The sequence below is a fragment of the Arachis stenosperma genome, chromosome 9 (assembly GCF_014773155.1).
Source record: "Arachis stenosperma cultivar V10309 chromosome 9, arast.V10309.gnm1.PFL2, whole genome shotgun sequence".
NCBI classification, from domain to species: domain Eukaryota; kingdom Viridiplantae; phylum Streptophyta; class Magnoliopsida; order Fabales; family Fabaceae; genus Arachis; species Arachis stenosperma.
Window position 1 is genome coordinate 146,234,798 of NC_080385.1, and position 11,524 is coordinate 146,246,321.

At 38.1% G+C, this 11,524-nt stretch overlaps 2 protein-coding genes across 2 annotated transcripts; both read right to left on the reverse strand.

Moving 5' to 3' along the window:
• Positions 1 to 3,652: 3,652 nt before the first annotated feature.
• LOC130950035 (uncharacterized) lies at positions 3,653 to 4,078 on the reverse strand. Its single transcript, XM_057878601.1, has one exon. The coding sequence runs from the start codon at positions 4,076 to 4,078 to the stop codon at positions 3,653 to 3,655; it is 426 nt and encodes a 141-aa protein (XP_057734584.1).
• Positions 4,079 to 4,120: 42 nt separating this feature from the next.
• On the reverse strand, positions 4,121 to 5,239 carry LOC130950036 (uncharacterized). The gene is made up of 2 exons (XM_057878602.1): positions 4,897 to 5,239; positions 4,121 to 4,809 (listed from the first exon to the last, which is right to left on the reverse strand). The coding sequence occupies exons 1-2, from the start codon at positions 5,237 to 5,239 to the stop codon at positions 4,121 to 4,123; spliced, it is 1,032 nt and encodes a 343-aa protein (XP_057734585.1).
• Between the last annotated feature and the right edge of the window lie 6,285 nt (positions 5,240 to 11,524).

Here is an 11,524-nt window from a genome sequence, read left to right on the forward strand (position 1 = left end):
AACCAATTATATTCATCGACAAATTACTAAATATTAAACATACACCTGCATTCCAACTTATCCTATGGTCATCTAGCCTAAGTTTTCACAGAATATTATATATTAAATACAAGAAGCCTAAACTATACCTTAGTCGATTCCCAAGTGTTATTCCAAGAAAATTTTCCTAAAAGAACACAGCCCTCAAAACCTCAACTAATCCGCTTCCTCCAAGTTCCAGTATTCACAATTTCAAGCTCCAATTATTTATTTTCAACCTAATACACATTCATAACACATATATACCCAATTTAATACTCAAAGCTCAAATTTAATGAAATTAAAATAAAATTATCGTATCCTCACCTTACCCAAGCTTCACATAAGCATGAGTGAACGTTTTTCTCAAGCTAATTGGATCTTAAAACATCAAAAATCAAAGAAACTCAACCTTCCCATTCAAAAATCCAAAAATTGGGGAAAGAGAGGGCTGAGAGTGATTAAACAAGTTACCAGTGAAATTGTTTCGGTAGAAATGTAGAGCTCGACGTAGTGGACGCGTGGCCGCAAACGGTGCAGCAATCGGAGCTCGGACGGAGAAGTTACGGGGGTTGGAAGGTTACCGTAAGGGTTCGGGAGTATTTTCTTCTCCCTATGGCTTTTCACGCTGCAGCTGGTGAAATGAAGAAGAAGGGGCTTTCGGGCTCATTTAAAGTGTGGGTCCGGTTGGACCGATAGCCCGGTTCGGGCCCGGTTCAATCGGTTTGGCCCATTCGGTCCAATTTTGGACCGTTTTCTTCGAAATTGGTGACAAAATTCTCGTTTCAATGAGCTCTATCCTAATTTAATATAATATTCACATTTCTAATCCTCCTTATTAAAAACTAATTTATTAACTAACTATCTACTAATTTAACCGGGGTTTACATCCTACCCACCTAATAAAGAATTTTGCCCTCAAAATTCAAATCTAGTTACCTGAAAAGAGATGTGGATAGTCCTTTCGCATATCTGATTCGAGTTCCCAGGTATGTTCCTCGATACCAGCTCGACTCCAAGCTACTTTTACCAATGATACTTTCCTTCCTCGTAATCGTTTAACACTGGTGTCATCAATCCTCACCGGAATTACTGGGAGTGTTAGATCTTCTCTCACTTGGATTGGTTCTGGTTCTAGAACATGACTTGCATCAGGGGTATACTTTCGAAGCTGTGATACATGAAATACATCGTGCAAATTCGAAAGGTACGACGGTAAGGCAATTCTATAAGCCACTGGTCCAATTCTCTTCAGAATCTCAAACGGTCCAATATAACGGGGATTCAGTTTCTTGGTCTTAATAGCTCTTCCCACGCCAGTAGTTGGTGTAATTTTCAGAAAGACATGTTCTCCTTCTTCGAATTCCAAAGGCTTTCGCCTCTGATCAGCATAGCTCTTCTGGCGGCTTTGGGCTATAAGCATTCGACTACAAATCTTCTTTATCTGCTCAGTCGTTTCAGCTATCATTTCAGGCCCTAATAAACTCATTTCTCCAGTTTCATACCAACATAGTGGAGACTGACATTTTCTGCCATACAGAGCCTCATATGGAGCCATTCCGATGCTCGCATGATAGCTATTATTATAAGCAAATTCAATTAATGGCATATACCGATCCCAGCTCGCAGGCTGGTCCAAAACACAAGCCCTTAGCATATCTTCCAAGGTCTGAATAGTTCTTTCTGACTGATCATCTATCTGAGGGTGATACGCAGTACTCAAGCTTAGCTGAGTTCCAAATGCACGCTGAAAAGCTCCCTAGAACCTTGATGTAAAGTGAGGATCCCTGTCAGATATAATGGTAGAAGGCACGCCATGCAACCTGACAATCTCTTTAATATACATTCGAGCTAATTCTTCCATTGAACAACTTATTCGGATAGGAAGAAAGTGAGCTGATTTTGTCAGTCGATCCACAACCACCCAAATAGCATCACAACCAGATCGGATTCTAGGCAAACTTATCACAAAGTCCATTGCGATACTCTCCCATTTCCATTGTGGAATCTCCAAAGGCTGAAGGGTCCCTGATGGTCTCTGATGCTCAATCTTAACCTTCTGATACGTTAAACATTTAGATACATGTAATGCCATATCATTCTTCATCCCTGGCCACCAGAACATCGCTTTCAGATCCTGATACATTTTAGTACTCCCTGGATGAATTGAGAACCCACTCTTATGAGCTTCCTTCAAGATACTTTGTCGTAGGTCTCCAACATTAGGCACAATAATCTGGTTCTTGAACCTCCATAAACCATCCTGACTTTCTGACACTCTCCACTGTTTTCCCTACTCAACTGCTGGTAATACCTTACGTAACGCTTCACTATCTCGATGAGCTTTCAGGAGTTCTAATTTAAAATCACTTGAAATCTGCAACTGACTCAAACACAGGATTCCATATTCTTCTCTAATTCCCAAATTCAAACCTTGAAATGCCCTTAGTAATTCTTCCTCCCGTAGCATCATCCAAGCTGCATATAAAGACTTCGGACTCAAAGCGTCCGCCACAACGTTCGCTTTTCCTGGATGATAATTCAATTCAAAATCATAATCTTTCAAAAGCTCCATCCACCTCCTCTGACGCATATTTAACTCTTTCTGCTCAAAAAGATACTTCAAACTCTTATGGTCTGAGAAAACATGAAACTTAACGCCATAGAGATAGTGCCTCCAAATCTTTAAAGCAAACACAACAGCAGCAAGTTCTAAATCATGTGTCGGATAGTTCATTTCATGCGGCCTTAATTGCCGTGAGGCGTATGCTACAACATTCTGGTGCTGCATTAGAATGCACCCCAAACCTTTCAGAGATGCATCACAATACACTTCAAACGGTTCACTTGGTTCAGGTAATACTAATACAGGTGCAGTAGTCAACCTGTGCTTCAATGCTTGGAAACTCTCTTCACACTCCGGAGTCCAGATAAAAGGCGTATCCTTCCTAGTCAATTTAGTTAAAGGTAAGGCGAGCAGTGAAAATCCTTTAATGAATCTACGATAATATCCCGCCAAACCTAGGAAACTCCTGATCTCTGTCACTGAAGTTGGTCACTCCCAATTCATCACTGCTTCCACCTTAGCAGGATCCACAGCTATTCCCTGCTTACTCACCACGTGGCCGAGAAACTTCACTTCACTCTTCCAGAACTCACATTTAGATAACTTAGCATATAACTTCCTGTCTCTCAGAATTTGCAGCACAGTTCGCAAGTGATCAGCATGTTCCTCTTCAGACTTAGAATAAACAAGAATATCATCAATGAAGACAATAACAAACTTGTCCAAATATGGTCGGAAAATCCTGTTCATATAATCCATAAATACTGCGGGGGCATTAGTTAACCCGAAAGACATTACTGTATACTCATAATGACCATAACGGGTTCTGAAAGCAGTTTTCGAAATATCCTCATCTCTAACCCTTATCTGATGATATCCGGATCGCAGATCAATCTTAGAAAACACACCGGCACCCTGTAACTGATCCATTAGATCATCGATTCTAGGCAACGGATATTTATTCTTCACAGTGATCTTATTCAATTGTCGATAATCGACACACAACCGCATACTCCCATCCTTCTTCTTTACCAGTAACACTGGCGCTCTCCACGGAGAAACACTTGGTCAGATAAAATGCTTACCCAACAGATCCTCCAGCTGAGCTTTCAGTTCAGCCATTTCTAAAGATGACATCCTGTAAGGAGTAATTGAAATCAGACCGGCTCTAGGTACCAACTCAATTGTGAATTCCACTTCCCGATTAGGTGGAAATTCATTAATATCATCCGGAAACACATCTGGAAATTCACATACAACCGAAATCTGCTCTAAACTCTGATCATCACCTGATACTCCCGCAGTTAATAACATAATACCCTGACATTCAGTTCCAGAATAGTTTACTATCATAGAATTCAAATAGTAACTATTCACCACAACCGGTGCTTCTGACCCTTCCGGCATAAACTGTACTAACTTTTCAGAACAATCAAGTAAAACATGATTCTTGGATAACCAATCCAATCCCAAAATGAGATCAAGACCAGTCATAGGCAAACAAATCAAATCATGCACAAATTCACGATGTTGTACTCAAAAGGGAACTTGTGGACATCCTATCCTGGTCACCATAGCTTCATGAGTAGCATTATATACTTTCAAATCATAACCTAAAACCACCATTCTCAATCCTAATTCATGGGCCTTTTCAAATGCAATAAATGAATGACTTGCTCCTGAATCAAATAAAGCATTTAAGATTTTACTAGCCATTTCACAATTACCTCTAATCAGTGTCTCAGATCCCTCAGCACCTATGGTAGAAGTGGTGTATACTCTCCCTGGCTGCTGCACCCTACCAGTCTCATACTTCTTCTTCTCTGGGTAATTGGTGGCTATTTGCCCGGGCTGTCCACAAGAATAGCATACTCCAAGTCCGAATCTGCACGCAACTCCAGGGTGATACCTTCCGTACTTCTGACAATTCAGATCTTGTTGTGGCTGCTTCCCAAACTTTTTTCCTTGACTAGCATTGGTATTCGACCTTCTGTAATTATCTTGATCCTGAGTCTGCTGCGGAACAACACCTCCACGCTTGAAATTCCTACCTCTCGGAGCAAAGTTCCTCCCTGAAGGCCTCTGAAAAGGCACCCTCAAACTCCCTTTCTCTGCTGCTGCCTTTCTCACACAGTCCTCAGCCACTCTACTCTTATTCACCAATTCAGAAAATACCCTGATCTCCATTGGGGCAACAAAGCTCAGAATATCACTCCGAAGACCTCCTTCATACTTAATACATTTTCATTTAGCAAAATCTTCAGGAGCACCTTGACAGATACGAGAAAAGTGACATAACTCCTCAAACTTACTAGTATACTCAGCAACAGTCATCTGTCCCTGTTTTAACTGCATTAATTCAAGTTCCTTGGCATTTCTGGCTGAATTAGGAAAGTACTTCTTATAGAACTCTGTCCGAAAAACCTCCCAAGGAATCGCAGCACCATCAGGCTGCAGGATACGTCGGGTTCCTTGCCACCAATACTGAGCTTCACCTTGTAACTGATAAGTTCCAAATTTAACCCATTGCTCCTCAGGAACCTGCTGTGCCTGTAACACCCTTTCCATAGCCTGAATCCAATTATCTGCATCAGTGGGATTTGAGGTTCCCCTAAAAGTCGGAGGGTGAACTTTCAGAAATGTAGCAAGTGTCATTGGACCGCCCTCATCATTATTGTTCCCATGATTCCCCTGGTTTATCTAATTACCCAGTGCCTCGGCTGTCGCCTGCATAGCTGCAACCATATTTCCCTGGGCAGCCATAAAGTCTACTGGATCAGTCCCTATAGGGGCAGGAGTAACGGTGCCTGTCCTACCTCTACCTCGCCCGCGACCGCGTCCGCGAGTTTACATCTGGTCCCTATATACACCAAACAAGGATATTAAGTTGATCAGTCTCAATATCGCAAGTCTAATGCTTTAAGTTCCAAATACATGCTCACAAATGTTTATGCCATATATATCAGTCAGATATCCTAATAGCACATAAACACATATACAGAGAATGGAAGCTAACCGTTGTTTAACAGTTTACAGTCATCCAAAACAAAACACAGAGAAGTCCAAAAGTAAACAGCAACAGTTTTTATGAGACAAAAGTAAACACAGGGCGACAACAGTATGAGAGAATTTCAGGCATCCGAACCATCCTTTTCAAAACCAGCATTGTCATCCTCTTGGAGAATTACAATGAATTTCAAGAATACTGCCATTCTATCTCTGGAATTCATAAGGAAGTTTTCATGCTTGGTGGCTAGTTTCCTTTGCTCTTTACTCAGAGCAATCAGATGGTTTGACTTAGAGATAAACTCTTGTACCACATCCTTAACAACTTAATACAGAACAGTTTTGTGTCCAGCGGAGGCTGAAGTACCCGAGGCAGATGGAGGATGGGATTCTTCTGATTCATAGTCATCATCATCATCATCAAGAATCACCTTTTCAATTCGAGTTGGTCCCTTTTTCTGCTCTTTTACTGAACCACCTCCTTTTAGATATGAGTGTCTATTTTCATGTCTCATTTGATAAGTCAACACCAAAATGTTCAAAAATGTAGGTTAAGAACATGCCATAAGGACGAGCTTTATTCTTCTCACTTCTAACACTATCAAACATATACCTTACCATTAAATATGCAAAAGAGATTTCTGTTTTTGTGAGAATAGCATACAAAACTAGAGTATCAGTGTAAAATACCTTTTGATATAAGCCACTCTGAGGAAGGATGATATGGTTCACTATGCGGTGCAACTGAGCACGAGTGTAACCCAGGGCTTTGTGAGTTGGAGTGATTCCAATAATCAAAGAAATATGTTCACATACATAGGCCAGAGCATCATTGAAAGGGAGACCTAGCCCTTCATCCCACTTACCCGAGGTGTATGCACAAGCACCAACATCAGTGTATTTCAAGGAATCATTGATGGTTTCATTGTTCAAAACTATGTCACGGCCTTTTACATAGAAATGAACACTGCCCTCATGATAAGTCATATTTGCATAAAATTCCTTGACTAAAACTGAGTAAACTAGTTTTTTATTTTAAAAATATGGTTCCAGTCCAGAAATTCAATATTTTCAGCAAACTCAAAACCTTTCTTTCTTAGATTTGGTAAATCAACCAAAAAGTTAGGACATAAGGTACAATGAGCAATAACACCTTAGAAATCATTATTCATGGCAGATCGAAAACAGTGAGAATTGTAGTTTGAGTGGCAGGTCATGAAGTATGATTTGTGTGCAAAAGGGGTCAATGGAAGGCTCTTTAACAGACTTAAGAGGAATGCAAGGTTTACCTCTTTGAGGATGATTAGGAGCAGACGTAGGTTTAGGTCTGGTAGGTTCAGGCACTGATACCTCAGCAGCGAGACGCTTCCTTTTTGAGGTGATGGGCTTGGAAGGAGCACTGGGTGGAGCGGTTGACTTGAAGGGAGGAGACCTCGAAGGGTTCTTTGTTCGAGCCATGGGATCTGTGCGAGGAGGAGATGTAAGTGGAGAAGGAGAAGGTGTAAAGGTGTGGTCTTCAGAGCGTGTAGAGTGTTTTATTTTTGCTGGGAGCTTGAGAACCTTTTTATGAGAAGGCTTTTGAAGAATAGTTTTCTTCCTCATTTGGTTGAACCCTAGATTTAAATGAAGAGGAGCACTAATGGTAGTAGGGAAGAAACGAAGGGTTAGTGGAAGGCTTTATAAGGAGAGAGGTTTGGTAACTGCCACACGAGAGAAGGTTTCTTGAAACCATGTAACTACATCACCTATGACTAGACTTTGAAAAGACTTGACATCACAAAATTATGATTTTCTTTCATTTAAAAGTTTAAAAAATTAAATAAATTTAAAATTAAAACCTTCTACTAAAAGACAAAATAAATTAACATGTGGACAATGTAACACTCATTTGGGCCAGAGGTGGTTGAATTTAAGAAAACATATTGGACCACTCAGATTCTGAATTTAAGGGTTGGCCCAGATGATTCAACACATGCATTAGAGCCCAGAAAATGAAGTTTAGAAAGATGGTTCTTCATGTGCCTAGAATTGTCTCATCCACACCTGAGAGACAAAAACTTCAACAAATACATCAGCAATGCGCAAATAATGAATTATAACTTAAAATCCCTAGATTAGTCCTAAGCTTGCAAAATCTGTCTTCAGCTAGAGGTTTGGTGAAAATATCTGCTAATTGATCTTCTGATTTAACAAATTGAATGCTAATATTTCCCTTTTGAACATGGTCTCTCATTGAGTGTAAAATTGGATTTTTGGAAATATTGATGGCACTCGTATTATCACATAACAAGGGAATATTTTTAGCATTTAATCTATAATCAGAAAGTTGTGTTTTCAACCAAATAAGCTTAGAATAATAGGAAAAAGCAGCGATATACTCAACCTTTGCAGTGGATAAAGCCGTTGTAGACTGCTTCTTACTTGACCAAACATTTAGGGACTTCCCAAGAAAACAACATATGCCTGATGTACTCCTTCTATCCACTCTATCTCCTGCAATATCTGCATGACAATAACCAATTGCAGAAAACTCATCAATTTTAGGGTACCATAAACCAAAATTTGATGTGCATGAACATATTTAATGATCCTTTTAACTGCTAAAAGATGTGATTCTTTTGGTTTTGATTAGAATCTTGAACACATTCCAACACTTTGCACAATGTCAGGTCTAGAGGAAGTTAGGTACATAAGAGATTCAATCATTCCACTATACCTAGTCTCATCAACATCTCTCTCAGTTTCTCCCTTTTCAAATTTGGAGTTAGGGTGCATGAGAGTTCCTATGGGTTTGGCATTTTTCATACCAATTTTCTTAACTAGTTCCTTGGCATACTTTTCTTGATGAATAAAAATACCATTTTTAGTTTGCTTAATTTGTAGCCTAAGGAAAAAATTAAGTTCACCTATCATACTCATGTCAAATTCACTTGTCATTAATTTTCCAAATTCAGTACAAAGGGTCTCATTAGCTGATCCAAAAATAATGTCATCAACATAAATTTGGACTAGAATGAAAGAATCATTATAATTCTTAATAAATAGAGTAGTGTCTGTAGTGCCTCTTTAAAACCTATTTTTTAAAAGAAAAGAGCTAAGTCTCTCATACCAAGCCCTAAGAGTTTGTCTTAATCCCTAGAGAGCTTTAGAAAATTTGAAAACATGGTTAGAAAATTTCTTATTTTCAAAACCAAGTGGTTGTGCCACATACACTTCTCTATCTATCACACCATTTAAGAATGCATATTTTACATCCATTTGATACAATTTGAAACCACAATAAGCAGCATAAGCTAGAAGAATTCTTATGGCTTCCATTCGAGCAACAAGGGCAAATGATTCATCAAAATCTATTCCTTCTTCTTGATCATATCCTTATGCCACTAATCTTGCTTTATCTCTAGCAATGCTTCCATATTCACTCAGCTTGTTCCGGAATATCCACTTGGTCTCTGTCACTTTCTTGTCACTTGGCTTTGGAACTAATGTCCAAACTTGGTTCTTTTCAAACTCATGAAGCTCTTCCTCCGTTGTCTTTACCCAAGAGGGGTCATCAAGAGCTTCCTTGATGTTTTGAGGCTCCATTTGAGAGAGAAAAGCAATGTTAGTTTCTTCATTTGCTTTTCTAGTGGAAGAGCGAGTTTTGACACCTTGTGAGACATCCCTAATGACAAACTCATATGGATAGTTCTTTAAGAATCTCCATTCACGAGGTCTTGTGGACTTAGAAGCAGATTTAGTCTTTGAGGGATTCAGTGAACTAATGGTTTCATGATTTTCACCAGATTCATGAGACAAAATAAAATTGTGTCCTACAGGATTTTCTACAACTCCAATTTTTTATTCATTTTGTTCAGAATTTTCACTCTCATGATTTTGGACTTTTTCATCATCCTTTTGAACATGATTTCCTGCATCACAATCTTCCAAAATACTTTGAACTAAGTTAGTATCACAAAATGTAACATGTATGGACTCTTCAATAATTCTAGCATCTTGATGATAAACTCTATATGCCTTACTAGTTGTGGAGTATCCTACAAATAAACACTCATATGCCTTTGGATCAAATTTTCCTAGATTAGCTTTGTTATTTAGAACAAAATATTTGCATCCAAAGATATGCAAGTAATTTAAATTTGGTGGGTGACCTTTCCAAAGTTCATAAGGAGTTTTCTTTAAGAATTTCCTTATGATAGTTCTATTCAAAATGTGGCAAGCAGTGTTAACCGCTTCAACCTAAAGAAATTTTGGAACATTACTTTCACAAAGCATAGCTCTTGTCATTTCTTGAATGCTTCTGTTTCTTCTTTCAACAACACCGTTTTGTTGAGGTGTTCTTGGACAAGAGAAATTGTGTGATATTCCAAATTTCTCACAAAAGAATTCAAATAAATTATTTTCAAATTCAGTTCCATGATCACTTCTTATTGATGCAATCTTTAAATCCTTTTCATTTTGCATTTTCTTGCTAAAAATCTCAAAAGACGAAAATGCTTCATTTTTGTGTGCAAGAAATAAAACCCAACGAAACCTAGTGTAGTCATCCACAATTATTAAACCATAATGTTTACCACCTAAGCTTTGAGTTTTTGTTGGACCAAATAAATCAATATGTAGCAATTCAAGCGGTCTTTTAGTAGAGATTCCTTCCTTTGATTTAAATGAAATCTTTGTTTATTTTCCCATTTGAGAAGCATTACAAGTGATGTCTTTGTCAAATTTTATCAAAGGGAGACCTCTCACTAATCCTTGACAAGCTTGTTTATTTGAAACATACTATCATGACCCAATCTCTTGTGCCATAGCCACTTTTCAGATTCTTTAGAGTGAAAACAAGCTACATTTTGATCCTTTAGTTCATCAAGGGTAAGTCCATACACATTATCACAACGCTTAGCAATGAACAATACATCATTGGTCTTTTCATTCACAACACAACACTCCAATCTTTTGAAAGTCACCAAATAACCCAAATCACACGATTGACTTATACTCAAAAGATTATACCTTAAACCATTAACCAAAAAGACATCATTAATAAAGGTAGAGTGATTGCTACCTACTTTTCTAACAGCAATAATTTTACCTTTTCCATCATCTCCAAAGGTCACAAAACCTCTATCATACTTGTTTAGTTTGATGAACAAAGTTGACCTTTTAGTCATGTGCCTAGAACACCCACTATTAAAGTACCACATATCTTTCTTTTTCTTGGATGCTAAGCAAATCTGCATATGATTTCAATCAACCTTAGGTATCCAAATTATTTTGGATCCTTTGAAGTTAATCCACCTTGGTCGTCCAAGTGCATTAAAGTCACAAATAACATTGTAAATTTGGTTTCCTACTTTTCTTTTTTCAGTGAAGCGTTGTAAGTAAGAATGACCTGTTTTCTTACAATTTAGGTAATGATTTTCTGAAGCATGTTGTTGAAAAAGATGTGAATCATGATGCTGGAAATGATTAACTGACTGAGGTTGTGTTTTTTGAAAAACGGGCATTTCTTTTAATAAAATGTTTGTTATTACTATTTCTTTTTGCAAACGCATTCAGACCAGAATTTTTGTAAGCATCTGGGCTTCGTGAATGAGGAGTTCTTTCGTGAAATTGTAAATTTTTGAAAGCAACCTCATTTTTTGATACATAGCCTAGACCGACTTGTTTGATGCAGGTTCAGTCCTCAAAGATGATGCAGTTTCATCAAAATAATATTTTCCAAATTCCTCTTCATAGGAGGAAACATGTCCCAGACCAGATTTATTCATGATGGATTTTCTTATTGAAGAAGAGGCTATGAATTTTGTTGAAAGATTATCAAATTTGTCACATATCTTAACCCAGATTTTTCAAACAATGGTCTTTGATTTGCAAGTAATTTGTCCAAGTTGCTCAAAATTTGAGCAAATTTTGCAAAATTATTATTCAATCTTT